Source organism: Nuphar pumila, chromosome 4, assembly GCF_984573655.1.
Source record: "Nuphar pumila chromosome 4, dmNupPumi1.hap1.1, whole genome shotgun sequence".
In the NCBI taxonomy this organism is placed as follows: domain Eukaryota; kingdom Viridiplantae; phylum Streptophyta; class Magnoliopsida; order Nymphaeales; family Nymphaeaceae; genus Nuphar; species Nuphar pumila.
This window is the reverse complement of record NC_143252.1, coordinates 135,000,057-135,014,757: the sequence shown is the minus strand read 5'-3', so window position 1 is coordinate 135,014,757 and position 14,701 is coordinate 135,000,057. Positions and strand designations below refer to the sequence as shown.

Below are 14,701 nucleotides of genomic sequence, written 5' to 3'. Positions count from 1 at the left end.
CATTATCTTCAGCTTTTGCAAATTAGTTCCTACCTTATTCAGATTTTACAAAACGGTACTCTATAAGGTATAACAGTCAATTTACTTGCTGTTAACGGTTTCTCTCACGCTTAACAGAACAACGTGTTAATGCTACGGGCGGATTTGCAAACTAAAATGAAAAGGTGGGGACAGATTTGAAAATATGCAAGAACAAGGGACATATTTGTAAATTGATGAAAAAGCAGGGCGGAAATCGCAAAAAGCCCTCATTTTTTTTAAAAGGCGATAGGGGAGGATAAAGGCAAAAGACAGAAAAGAGAGAGAGAGAGAGAGAGTTTCGTTTTTCTTCCCTTTTCTCGCTCTAGGGTTGCGATTTTTGCGATTTCTCGCGGTTTTGGGAGATCAATTTCTGTTGGATCTGTGGCGTTTTGGGTTGATCAGGTCACCCCAAGGAGGAAGATCTGGGTAGGGTTTTGTGAGGGGAACTCGGGAGGATGTTCGCCCCTCAGAGGAAGGGGTGGCCCGGATGGACCCTCACCCCAGGAAAGGCCGACGCCAGCGGCGGCAAGAGCTCCGTGGCCGCCTCCTCCCCTGCGACGGGGAAGGCCGTCCTCGAAGCCCATCCTCCACCGAGGGCTTCGCTCGAGGACAACGGCGGGGTTGTGACGCCCGGCACGCTTTCTTCTCCCGGGGAGGCGCAGATCTGGAGGCGGTTCAGGGAGGCCGGCATGCTCGACCAGGCGTCGCTTGAGCGCAAGGAGAGGGAGGCGCTCGCCGAGCGCCTGTCGAAGCTTGAAGCCGAGGTCCGTTGCTGAAATCTGTTTTTTTTAGTTATTCTTCTTCTTCTCCTTTTTAGTTGGCGCGGGATGTAGTTTATGTTGAATTTATTGAAGGACCTACCTTGTGTCTTTGTGTTCTTGTCTTGGTTCTGTTGAGGGGGAAACTGGAAGCCCTAATTCTATAAATCTTGGTAACTCAGTGTTTTTTTTGTACAGGGGGACCAGTTCCGTGATATATACATTTTTTTATTATTTGTATTTGGTTGGTATTGGTTTGGGGAAGGTGATTCTTTGTTTGATAATGGAAATATTAGTGCTTGATTTATGTAAATTTTTTTCCGAGTAACATGGAGCAGTATCACTGTCCGTGGTTGTGACTTTTGCTTTTCTTAGAAACCTTTCCCCAACCACGCACACAGGTATATTTAAACTGTCTCATACGATCAATCAGTTTTCTCGTTGTACAATTTAAGAGAGAACAAATGAGAAGGGGAGAAGGAAAAAAGAAAATGAAACTATAATAGCTTCAGAAGGAAAATGATATATTGTGTGTCCAAGTTTGGAGAAATTCATGGATTTTGTTAAACTTTTTAATGATTTCAATTTGATATAAGGTTCTATAAAATAGCTGGAAGTTGCACAATTGTACGACATTATGGGAGTTGAGAATTATGTATCAAGAATGTGCGTCTGTGTGTTTGAGATGGTTTTGGAGGGAAATTCTGCTGGACATGCTAATCAGCTCCCCTTTCATGTAATTGCGGCTTTTCTCATGAATTTCAATCACATATGTGCGGCATAGCACAATTATTCATGGATTTCTGGTGATCTTGGGACTTCAATGTTGTCGTTAATTGAAATTTTCCTTTTCATAATTGTCACTTAATTATATCTTGGCATCCAAAAGACTAGAGTGGCTTTAAGTGATTATACTATATCTGCTGTTTGTTTTCCTTAGCTTTCTGTGTTGTGGTTCATGTTACATATGATATGTATGTTGCAATTGATATCTTAGGAAGATGGTTACTTGTTAGATATCCTACATTGTCTTGATTTGAAGAAGTAAAGTTTTCACAACAAATGTAGATTAGAACACCAGGATTATGCATCTGTATATGTATGTGTGCATGTGCCTTTTTTTTTTGAGGGGGGTGGGGTGGGGGATTGTGGCCGGTGGGGGGAGGGTGTAATGGTTGGCACATGCTTTTTATATGAATGTGATTCATTAATCTAATTTAATATGGGTGGGTGGGAGGCATTTTAATGAAACACTTTAAAACATCTTTCTGGTAGTCATCATCAGGATGTTCATGCTATGAATGTTATGCTCTTCCATAACCAAGCTTAACAGGTTTGCTCATTGTAAATATGGGCCTGTATCATTTTCCTGCTTAATATTCTGAAATAACCATAACGTTTCTTGTTTTTGTTTCTGATTATAGGTGGAGATTGAAACTAATTCTACACATGTTTACATTGACGCACCAGCAACCATGACTGACCAACTTAGTAACTGTTTAATTTTGATATCTCTTTCAATGTTATTAATGAGTTGGTTAAGTAGTTTGCTTGTCTAAACATGGAGGGTTTACATTGTCCCAGATAAAGGAATAATCTCTGTATTGATGATCTTTCAATATCCATTACAGAGTAAAGTGTCAAATGAGATTAGATGGACATGAAAATCTACTTCCCACACACCACACGTTAAAAGCGTTCAGCTTTCTATTTGGTCTTTAAGAACAAGTCCTAGACGCATAGCTAATTGTAATTGTGGCTGAGAGTAGTCATGAGGTCATTATTTGGGTTTGGGCTTAGGTGTAACATACAAAGAACACATGTTACCATGGTTGTAAAAAGCGTATCATAACTCATATCAGCCGGGATCAAAATAAGATACGTGTAATAAAAGATCACATTTTCACTAAAAAAACTTTAAAAATCTAAAAAAACAAAATAAAAATCGTAGAATACAACATAGATGTAACTAAACATAGATATGCCATTAACCATTCATGATTAAACTAAACATAGCTGTCTCATCTCATGTCACAATCAACTAAATATAGATCTTGTTACACACAAGTTTTGTGACAAAAGATACAAAACATCAATCATCTTCACTATCAAACATCCCACGTTCGGCATCAGAAATAACATCTTGTTGTGGGCATTGTGGTTCTTCATTTGGTTGTGCAGCCACTGCACGGGCATGTGCCAATGCTTATGCCTCTCACTCTCTTAATCTAATATTTATATTTATGATTTCTTCTAAATCAACATGCATCTTAGTTCGTGCTTTATCTGTAGCCAATTGTCATCGTGGAATGTTTCCACCAACCACTGCAATGCTTTCTTTCATGCGGTTTGGGCCCCCGTGAAGAAATGACAAAACCTGCATCTCAAATTAGCATGCTCTATGTGTCCTTCAAGAACCTCACAATATCGCCACACTGGTCCATCACCACTATGGGGACGTCGCCACAAGTACAATCACTTAAGACAAAATAACACTACATTAAGAAACCAACAGGTTTTCAATTCATAACTCATTACAAAAGTTAAAGTTACAATTTTTAGTTATATAAACATATGTTTATGACTCTATATGTAAAAGTCATGTTCAATATCAGGCTTCAACTCGATGATTTTCTCCATTTATTACATCATTTAGTAGCCTAAGATGATGATGGTTCATCTTCATCTTCTGAGTGAGGGACCACTTCAGGCAATTTCATCTTATAAATCATGGACCATCTTTTGAGTTCTATGGGCACATAAAATGAGATTAAGGGTAAAAGTGAACAAATATCTTTTAAAAACATTAAAAAAGAAAAGAGCCCACCCTCCAACTTTAATCATACACAAATGAAGCAAAGAATGTTAATTTTTTTTTATCTTATCTCAATTCCTTGAGTGAAAAAATGGTGGAAATGCATTCTTACTTGAGAAGACCACTTAAACCCTTTTCCTTGCGCATGGATTGACCCCCAAATCGTTGTAACTGCTTTTAGGGTCCGTGGGTTCCCTTCTAATGACCTCTATACGAATGAGGAAGTTGGCCCTCAAGAGGTCTTTAAAACCTAAAAAGTAAAAAAAAAGGTTTTAGCCTTTTTAAAGTGCACCATACTTGTATTGTATGATATAATCGGTACACTTAGTTGTCATAGGTGCTAGGCGGTGGCCCCCTAAAAAGGTGGCCTAGGTGGTAGCCCAAATATTAAAAAAGAACATAATAAGAAACATAATGTAAAATCAATCAACAATAAGCAATAAACAAATAACATGTCTTTGAACACTGTAAAGCAATTATATTACATAACCTTAACATGCTCAAACAAATTAAGCATAAATTAACATTTTGAATAAACAAACCATACAATTATCAATGTGAATGAACAAAACTCAAAAATAAAATCATGTATACAAAAAATTTAACAACAACAATAGACATATTACAAGCAACTGACAAATAATGTCTTCTTCTTCTCAACAATATACATCATACAAGCAATAAATAAATAATGTCTTATTCTTCTTTTCGACAATAGACATAATACAAGCAATAGACAAATAACATGTCTTCTCCTTCTCGAAGAAGAAAAAAACAAATGATGTCTTAAAAAAAATAGCCTAGGCTCTAAAAAAATCCTAGGCGGTCCAGCCTAGGTGACAATATAGGCCCCCACTGCCCAAACCTGGTCGCCCAGGCAGTGGGGCTCTGCCTAGGTGACACCTTTGACAACTAAGCCGATACGGATACAATACATACTCGTATCGTGATACAAGGGTGTGTCGTATCGAAAATGCTAATAGTAAAGATCGTACCATATCATATGCTATAGTACGATACAACATTGCATGTTTACCCTCTCTTTGGTATATGACGTTGGACATTAACAAATCATGTATTCAAATGATGAGACTTGTATGTGAGCTTAAAGGCAAGTTATAACGATACAACTTACCATCTATGGCTGAAGATGGATTCAAAGTTCTATAATGGGAGGTTTTGTGCACACACCTTAGGGAGGGGGGTGTTGTTTAAGAACATGCTATTTGAACATTACTAATCCAACTTTAATGTAGTCCAGTCTATGTGTCCATTTCTTCTCTTCAGCTAATTCTTTTTTGTTGTGCCTCTTGTCCAAGTCTATTTTAGCTTCTTCAATCTCTCTAGCTTGATTTGATGGTAGGTGTCATCATCTTTTCCGTTTTTTTATTTCTTTTTAAAATTTTTATGTCTACATTTACAATCTAGTTAAATATGATGTTCTAAGGTTCAATGTTCTGATATCAGTTGTTGATACTATTGCAGCTTTATGACTACCAATACAATATGGGTCTTCTTTTGATTGAAAAGAAGGAATGGTCATCTAAATATGAGGACTTGAAGCAAGCTTTGATGGAAGCTGAGGAGAATCTCAAGCGAGAACAAGCAACTCATTTGATTGCTCTATCTGAAGTAGAGAAACGAGAAGAAGCTTGTAGAAAGGCGTTAGGGGTTGAGAAGCAGTGTGTGACTGATGTACGGTGACTGACTTTTTTGAACTTTGTCTTGATATGCCTTATTTAACATTGGTACTTTGTTGCTTTATTTTGTTTCCAGAAGCAGTGTTTTCAGTTTCTCAATGCCATCTAGTTAATTGGTCATTTTATCTAAAATTATAAGATGTTCTAATGCATTAGTTTTGAAATCATATCTTCATAATTTTATATGAATCACCAAGCAACAAAATTGCTTTGTGTGTGTGTGTGTGTGGTGTACAGTGCACTGCATGAGACCTAAATGAAAGGGGCACTGGGGCAAGTATGAGTCTGAATTGATCAAATTTTGGTCAAACCCATTGAATTTGGATCAAACTCGTGCCATTGTTTAGGTTAAATCATTGTTTGCACAACATAAGGTGGTTTATTTTTTGAGATGTTCTGAGATCATACATTAGAAAAGTGTTAAAGCTGAGTTTTTTCCCTATCTATTTGAAAAACTTAAATTTGATTTGATAAGGATATCTGGCCACATAATATTTCAACTTTAGGGTGACAATATTAATTTGAAGGGAAAAAAGAGGGGACAATTACATAGCAAATATAAATGGTTTAAAGCTATGTTGCAAGTATCGGAGTGTATCTTTGATGCTCTACAATATGATGCGCCCTTGGATCATACCATACACCACGGTACATGGTGTATGGTACACCCCTATATCTTGTGAGATATGTGTGCCATTATTATATTGATTATTGGATGTTCAATGTTTTATGTATCTCATAATTGTTTATATGTGATATTATGGTCTTATTTTTTATCTATATCATTATTTATTGCATTATGAAAATTTTAGATTTTATATTTTTGTTTTCATTTAAAAACTACAAATTTTTATGATACAATATGATGCATATCTTATTTTGGGCCTTGCTGCTACAGCCAATAATACACTTTACAATCTTGGTTTAAAGAAACATGTAATATGAATAAAAGGAATTTCACATTCAGGGACACTGAAGAAAAGAAATCAATTTTAGGTGGGGGATGAGGGAATGGAGAAAATAACATTGTAAGTTCAGAGGTACTTCTCTTGATCTATGTCCAACTGCATATTTTCAAGTATTAGAAGTACTAGTTCTTGATTGTGTTGTCTTCTATGATAAAGTCTATCAGTTTAACACTTCTTTAGTATTAGAAGCAATGCTTGAAAACTTGCCGAGTTAACTCGTTGACTCGGCCTGGATCACCCAGTTACTGGGTCTAACCAGTGTACAGACTCGTTGTGCACAAAAATTCGCCATGACTCGCCTAAGACTTGGTTGACTCAGATGAGTCAACCGAGTCATTAGCAACTCGGCTGAGTCGTGCTTTGCTATATGCTGAAATTTAAAAAAAATCAGCATTTTTTTTGAAGACAGCCCCTTTAAAAGGGCTAACAAAGCCCGATATGAGCGTTTCCTCAACACATCGTTAGCTGCTTCCTTTCCTCCCAAAATCTGTTCCACTCCCCACTGCTCCTGCGGAAGCAAGGTGATAAAGGAATCTGGCCTACAACAAGTTTTTCCGATGAAATATCTGACAACAACGATGTATGGGTGGTGAGTTAAGATAAGATCCTCATTGTTCTCTTTTATTTTTTATGTTTTCATATGGGGTTTTCACATTGCCGACAACCATCTCACCAGCCTGCAACTGCAAAAATGCGTCTGTATCTCTCTGTCTCTGCCAAAAGAGGATTTGCTCCTTTTTTTTGTGGGGGATTTCCTTTTCTTTTTAGGATTTATTACAAGAAATTGCAACTCTGTTTTGGGATTTTTTTCTGCTTTTATTTTTTCCCTCGATGTCATGCTCTCTCACCTGAAAACAAATCTCTTTCTCTCTCATGTCCACAAGGGCATTTTTTATGTTTTTCTTTATTTTCATAATTTTTTTCTTTTTTTCTAGACTTATAGTGTTGGCATCATTGATTCAATATGACTCTATGATTGTATGACTAGATGACAGTTGTAATTAGGTTTCTTGTTACTAAATGACTAGATGTAGTTTAGTTGCAACTTAGCATGATGTTATCAGATTTATTTAGTGATTTTAGAAGTAATGATGCCACTTAAGTTTTTTTGCATTTATCTGACAATGCATTATTTTTTGTGTAAAATCAAAAGTTAACAAAACCTGGACGAGTCACCTAGTTGACCCGATGGAGTCACAAGTCAGTTAAGTGCTAGTTCTTAGTTGCACCACCTAGGATTAATTTTTGCAGCAAAGTGCTAAAAGGAAACGACACTAAGTTGAAAGAGCCTTTACCTTACATAGCTTGAATGTTATTTCCACCTTTAGAATGTATTTGTAACATAAGATTGCATTGAGCCTTCACATTTTATTGTGTGTTTTTGCATGCACACATGCATGTGTGTGCACTCGGCAACTAAGTTCAATGATGCCGTTCTTTGTGTTAATCTTGAGTATCCTTTTTACTTTCAAGAATATTAAGAATTACTAATTCAATGAATCTCTGGGTTTCTTGAAGCTATCTTATTATTATTTGATTACTCCTATGTAACTAGAACATCCTGACAAATCGTGGAAAAATATATTATAATGCATCCGATTGTGTCGCTACTCAATGAATGTAAGTAAATTTAAAATTTGCATTGTACATGTTCGCAAGCATTTGGGCAAAAATACTTTGGTGAATTTTTGATATCTTGTTGTAACTTGGTATATTGACACAGAGCCAAGTATTTATCCCAACTTTTGATGCTGGTAACTCCTTACAAGTGACTTGATAATATAATTTGTACATTTTTAGATGCTTTACCACATGTTCTGAATTTTTAACACTTTGATTGATGCAGATTGAAAAAGCATTGCATGAGATGCGTGTAGAATCGGCAGAGATTAAGTTCACATCTGATAAGAAGTTGGCTGAAGCTCATGCTTTAGTGGCTAGTGTTGAAGAAAAAACATTGGCAGCAGAAGCCAAAATTCATTCAGCTGAGGCTAGGCTTGCAGAAGCAAATCGAAAGAGTTCAGAAGCAGAAAGGAAATTGCAAGAAGTTGAGGCTCGAGAAAGTGCTTTTAGAAAAGAGCGGGCATCTTTGAAGGCTGAGTGAGTGCTTGTCTCTTCATTGCCAGTGCTGATCATTGGAACTGTTATGTCTTCTATCTATTGAAATTTCTCTCAACTGTATTTTTTGGACATAAGGCGAGAAGCACACGAGGAAGTTTTTTCTCGAGAAAGAGAGAATCTCCGGGATTGGGATAAAAAGCTTCAGGAGGGCCAAGAGAGGTTGGTTGAAGGTCAAAGGCTTCTCAATCAGAGAGAGGAGAAGGCGAACGAGAAAGAAAAGACACTTCAGCAAAAGGACAAAACACTTGAAGAATTACGAAAGAAGGTTGAAATGGATCTTGCAGCGTTGAAGGAGAGCGAGATTGATATAAATTTTAGATTAAGTACATTGGCTGCTCAAGAGGAAGTGAGTTAATTTTTTTTCTTCTATTCACATTTTCAAGTCTTTTCTTATCTCTTTGAAAATGATTTAATTAGTTTGATTATTCTATGAACGCAGGAAGCTAATACTAAGAGAAGAGATTTAGAGGCCAAAGAGAAGGAACTCACTGAACTACAAGATACACTAAATGCTAGAGATAGTGTAAGTCTTTTTTAATCATGTTTAATCTGTTTGTTGAATATGAACATAATTCTTGTATTTTTTGCTGTATTTTACTTGGTTTCCAGCTATGGCATGTTTTATTAGATTGAATTGGTTTGGGTTACAATTTCCAGCATTCCTTGTTTTAAATTCCCTGACAATTTTAAAAGTTCTAATTTTGATCTAATTTTTATTTTTGTACTCGTGTATTTCACTAGGTTTAGATTGCATTTCCTACATTCTTCTCCCTCCCTCAGCCACACAATGTTAATTTTTGTGTGTGCGTCTTTGATGATAACGAATTCCCGAGCCTATTCATTTGTTTCACTTGCTCGGTTAGGTCTGGCAGTGAGTTGTTTGTCTATTCGGTTGTTGGCTGACTCCTTCCCGAGGAGTTGAGGTCGAGCTTATCAGGTGGGGAAATCGTAAGTTGAAGGATTAAAAAAGTACATCAATGCTGGATTTTGGCATTCCAATTAGTTGTGTGGCAAATTTGGACATTCAGGAACCAACTTACATTTGAGAATGTGCAAAAAACTGGCTAGTTGCATTAGTTCAGTTAGAGAGTATGTCCTGTATTCTATTACAATAACCCCATAGTTGATCGTTGAGGGAATATTGATAGGCAGGTTACCCTAGTGAGACGATGGCTCAAAGTGAAGTTAGATCTCTGATGTGGCATCTAAGCTTCACAATCATAGACCACTTAGTCAACTCTGGTTGGTGGATAGTGTAAATGGGACTTTTCTTAGATTGGGTGTGTGGGACTTCTGGTTAGAGATTCTCCAAATGGTGGATTCTTTCAATATTATTATCAAGTATTCTTGTAGAAAGTGGTTAGTGTGATCAGCAGCCACTTGGAGGGTAGAGCTAGAATTGGTCTTGTTCAATGCTCTTTTCTGGATAAGCTTCACCAATTTAGTAGCTGTCTTATAATATGTATACCTAAATCCTGTGATGCCATTGCATGCCAATTGGCCAAGTGGGCGATATTAGGTCCAGGACAAACTTGGAAAGATGAACCTCCTGACTGGGATGCACACAAATTGTATTTGGTTTATTTTCTGGTTAATGAATTGGTAGGGGTCTGCCAAGCTTTATTGTAAAAAAGAAGAGTTAGTGAGTTTCCTATAACTTTTTATCCCCAACAAATTTATAGATTTAAAGACTGATTGTTTTATATATTGATATTGTTAAGGGTATTTAGGTTATTTTATATTTTCAAAGTCAGTTTTTGGCAGTGCCTTGGTAATACAAGTATCATTCACTGTGTTGCCTTTGTATGTATTACCTTGATGGTGTCAACTGATGCATGAAACATCTAACAATATTTTCCAACTTGTGTTGGGGCCTTGGTGGGGCAACAAAGGAGCAGTGACTTTGTTAGCGTGTGAGACACTGCACACACACATATGGTATTTTTGTTGTTTTGCCATCTCTTTGTATATTAAGACAATCTGTAGATATTGTTGCTGAGAAGTGAGAGCTAATTGTTGGTATTGTGTTTTGTTATGGTGTTTCTGCGGATTTTGAGCTTCTATGGTGCTTGCTTGTAGATAGATTCTATTTTTTTCATAAGTTTGCTTTGTCTATGTATTTTGTCTGTTATCCCAAATTATTTTGCTGGGTCGTAACTGAGCTTGGATTTTTTTGTTTGGTTTTTTACAGGAGGGGATCCAGAAGCTCCTTGATGAGCACAAAGTTATCCTTGAATCAAGAAAGTACGAGTTTGACTTGGAGCTGGAGCAAAAGAGCAAGTCTGTTGAAAATGAATTAAAGGTAAAAGAGCTTGCACTTGATGAAAGAGTAGCCGTGGTTGATAAAAAAGAGGAAAAAGTTATCAAAAGAGATCAGATGCTGGAAAAAAAGGAGGAAAAGTTCAAGGAGAAACAGAAAGAGTTGGATTCAAAACTAAAAGCATTTAAAGAACGGGAGAAATCCATCAAAATAGAGGAAAAAAATATTTTGTCCGAGAAAGGCCTGATAGCTAGTGAGAAAGAGCAGCTTCAAAACACAAAACTTGAGTTGGAGAAACTTAAGGCTGCTGTGGAAGCAGAAAAGCAACAAATTTGTATAGAACAGGAAAATCTGAGAGTGGTAGATGATGAAAGGAGAGATTTTTTGCGTCAACAATCAGTACTGAAGCAAGAGATAGAAGATAGCTTAGTTGGGAAACAATTGCTAAAAAAGGAAGGTGAAGAATTAAAGAAGTTGAGGGAAAATTTTGAGAGAGAGTGGTTAGTGCTAGATGAGAGAAGAGATGATCTTAAAAAAGAACTAGAATATGTGAATGAGGAGAAGGAGAGGCTGAAGAAATGGATAGATGATGAAAGAGAGCGTTTGGAGCATGAGAAACAAATTGTGATGGATGAGGTACAGAGGGAAAAAGAAGCTCTTAGACTTAAGAAGGAATCATTTGAGAGCAACATGGAGCATGAACGGACAGAGCTCAATGAAAAAGCTCGTAGAGAACTTGATGATAGACACCATAAATTGGAGCTTCAGCTTAGTGAACGTGAGCGTCAAATGAATTTTGATCTTGAGCAGAGAGAAAAAAATTTCCAGGATGAAATGAAAGTGTTTGAGGATTACAAAGAAAGAACTTCAAAGGATATTAGTTTCCAAAAGGATCTACTTCAGAAGCAAATGGAAGAATTACACCGGGGGATGCAGAAGCTTGACACAGAAAGGGAGGAGCACACCAGGCGCCTGAAAGATATTGAAGGGCAACATTTAGAGATTCAGAAGGATACTGATCAACTTTTTGTTCTTAGTAAGAAGTTGAAAGATCAGAGAGAAGCTTTTACGAAGGACAAAGAAAACTTTCTTGCCCGTGTGGAACAACTCAAGCGAGATATGGGTGAAGATGTCATTAGAGATGATTTGGCAAGATCTGAGCTTCAGTTGCAGAACTATGAGGATATCGGAGCCAGTTTCTTGCCCAGCCTTATTGATGGATATATGAAGGAGACAGGTAACTTGGAGCCTTCGCCAGAACAACCAGGTCTTGATTCTAATACTCCAAGTCGCATGTCATGGCTGCGAAAATGTGCCTCAAAGGTGTTTAATTTTTCCCCTGGCAAGAAAATTGAAGCTTCCCCCGAAAACCACACTGGAAAGTCACCTGTACAAATTAAAAATCAGCCAGAATCATTTGTGGGGATTGGGAATGTGGCTGCCGATGATCATGGAGTTTTTCCTGAGGACAGTTATGGTGGAATGGAGGATGAGCTAACACAATCTCTTGATGGCAGGAATTACAGGGGTAAAGCAGTTGAAGCTTTATCTATTTCACTTAATGATATGGACAATTCTCAGTCGCTTGTGTCCAGCAGCAGCAAGCAAAAACCTGGCAGAAAAGGTAAGACAAAAGGTTTCAAACGATCACGTTCTGTTAGGGCAACTGTTGATGAGGCCAAGGCATACCTTGGGGAAGCATCTGGAGGGAATGTTGGAGGTTCCTTACTTGGGAAGGTTAAAGGATCTATTGAGCATAATCAAGAGCGCAAAGAGGACTCTCTTGATGGGGATGGAGGAGCTACAGGGCTTGGACAGAAACGTCAGAGTACTGTTTCATCATTTGCTACAAGCGATGCTGATGACAATGAAGTTCGGTCTGATAGTGTCACTGGTAGGGGCAGGAAAAGAAAACCTACAAACATGGCTGGTGCTGAAACACCTGGAAGGAAACGGTACAATCTGAGGCGTTCGACAGTGTAAGCTATCAATCTCTACTTGGCAGTTTTGCATTTGATTTATTGTTGATCATGTCAAATATGGGATATATCCTCATTTGTCAATGTTCCTTATAACGAATTACCTGGCTTTTTATATTTTTGTTTTGACATGTAAGCCTTGTCTGACACAACATTTTTATTTTGGTTAGTGCAAGCACAGATGCTGCCCAAGCTTATGCTGCACTGGACGATAACCATGGAGAAAAACAAAATTTGACTGAACTCAGAGAAAATGCAGTAGACAATGTTGATGGGACAACAAATGGAGTTTCCAATAAAGTAGACAGTACTAAAAATGAAGCTTCTAGTCATCAACATGCTCCAGCTGCTTTGATTGAAGCTGATCAAGGTGGGCTTCGTGTGTGCGAATCTGGAAACAGTTCACATCGCTTGGACCAAACAATCATTGAGGTTCATCAATTCTCATCACAGAAACTTACAAGGGTATCATTGCATAACCCCCTCCCTTCAGTGTTTGTCTCTCCTTTCTACTAAATTGTTTTCTCATCACAATGGCCTTTATTAATCTTCGCAAGGTGTACTTTTCTCTTTCCCTGGGTTAAGCATTTGTTCCCTTTGCCTTTCGATTGCCCCTTTCTTTTTTTGCTGCTGGTATTTTTAGTTTTCATCGCCTTCAACCGGGTTTTATTTCCAATACGAAAATGATGGCGTTTGAATGTCTCAGTAAAGCTGAAAATTATGAGTCAGACACGGTCTCTGGCTGCACCTGTAGTTATGATCTACAAAACCAATTAAGTGGCTTTTCAAGTGCCAATGCAACTTTTATAACTCTATTCTGGCGGATGTTAAAATTTCCCCCTCTTCCTCTCTTATTTTCCTAATAGTATCAGAAATATCAGCTGTGGTCGAGGTTCCATGTTTCAAGATACGACCATCTTTACTAAAATTTTATCTTCTAAACCAGGTTGAAACTGAAGTTGGTGTAGAGAGCAATTTCAATGCTGAAACCGAGGGAATAGATATCGTGGACTACATTCAACAAGAGAATCATGGAGATGATATTGAGGAAGGGAATGAAGAGTCAGAGTATGATGAGGACGGGTGTGGCAGTGAGGACGGTTACAATGATGAGGATGATAATGTTCACAACCAATCCGTAGGGAAGAAACTGTGGAACTTCTTCACGACGTGACACCTTGAGGATTCTGCAAGTCGAGTCTTGACTGCATCCTTCTGATTTATGTATTTTTTTGGCAAGGAGCCTTCTGTACTTTATGGTCTGTACTAGTCTGTGTCATTTTGCACGCTATGACCTTTCTGGTTAGTCGCAGGTGTACCAGTCCCCTTCCCCCCCCCCCCCCCCCCCCCCTTTTTTTTTTCTGTTGAAGTGGTCATTGTTTCTACTGTTTCCTGCAACAGTGTCCTCTGTGTTTGTATCAACTGATTTTTCTTTTTCTCTTTCCAAGTCATCTTGTGCCACATTTCCTGATGGTTTGATTAGGAAAATTGTTCAAAGTTGTAGCTGGTTTAAGTGAACAGCAGCATCGTGTTGAGTACCCAAAGCCCCCCTAAAGGTAGCCTTTTTTTTTGTTACCATATTATTGCCCTATTCGTGTGCACTTTGTGCCTGGTTTCCCATGGCAGTCGGTTCTTTGTTTTTCTATCTTGTTGAATGGCTGTTGATGTAACACTGGCTTGAAGAGGGTTGAATTTATGAGCTGCTGATCCCTGAATTGATCCTGTAACAGATCCGCCACATAACTAACTCAAAAGGAACATGGGTCAGTGCAATAAATCTATTTGGGAGTTTTCAGTCAGATATTACTTAAAACTCTATGACTTCAAATGAACCCTCAGGGTAGTGGATAGATACACATGCTTTCAAATGTGCCTCAAGGTAAGTTTGGTTTGCTGGGCCACGTGATTCTAAATCAAATATGCTTTCAAGTCGTGTGAATGAGAATCACGAGCTTTCTTGTGATTCTGATTCTTGTTTAAACGAGAAAGCAACTCTCATTTGTAAAAGCTAACCTGGGATTATTTCTCACCAATCATTTTTCTGATGTTTGATTAGACAATGTCAATGGGATTCATTCT

The 14,701-nt window shown here is 37.8% G+C and overlaps 1 protein-coding gene across 1 annotated transcript; it reads left to right on the top strand.

Annotated features, from left to right (window-relative positions):
- Nucleotides 1-286: 286 nt before the first annotated feature.
- Nucleotides 287-14,200, top strand: LOC149841163 (nuclear matrix constituent protein 1-like). The gene is made up of 8 exons (XM_090003628.1): nt 287-785; nt 5,080-5,289; nt 8,109-8,362; nt 8,459-8,729; nt 8,823-8,906; nt 10,575-12,622; nt 12,793-13,087; nt 13,569-14,200. Exons 1-8 carry the CDS (start codon nt 477-479, stop codon nt 13,794-13,796), a joined length of 3,699 nt encoding a protein of 1,232 aa, XP_089859754.1. The 5' UTR covers nt 287-476; the 3' UTR covers nt 13,797-14,200.
- Nucleotides 14,201-14,701: the final 501 nt, after the last annotated feature.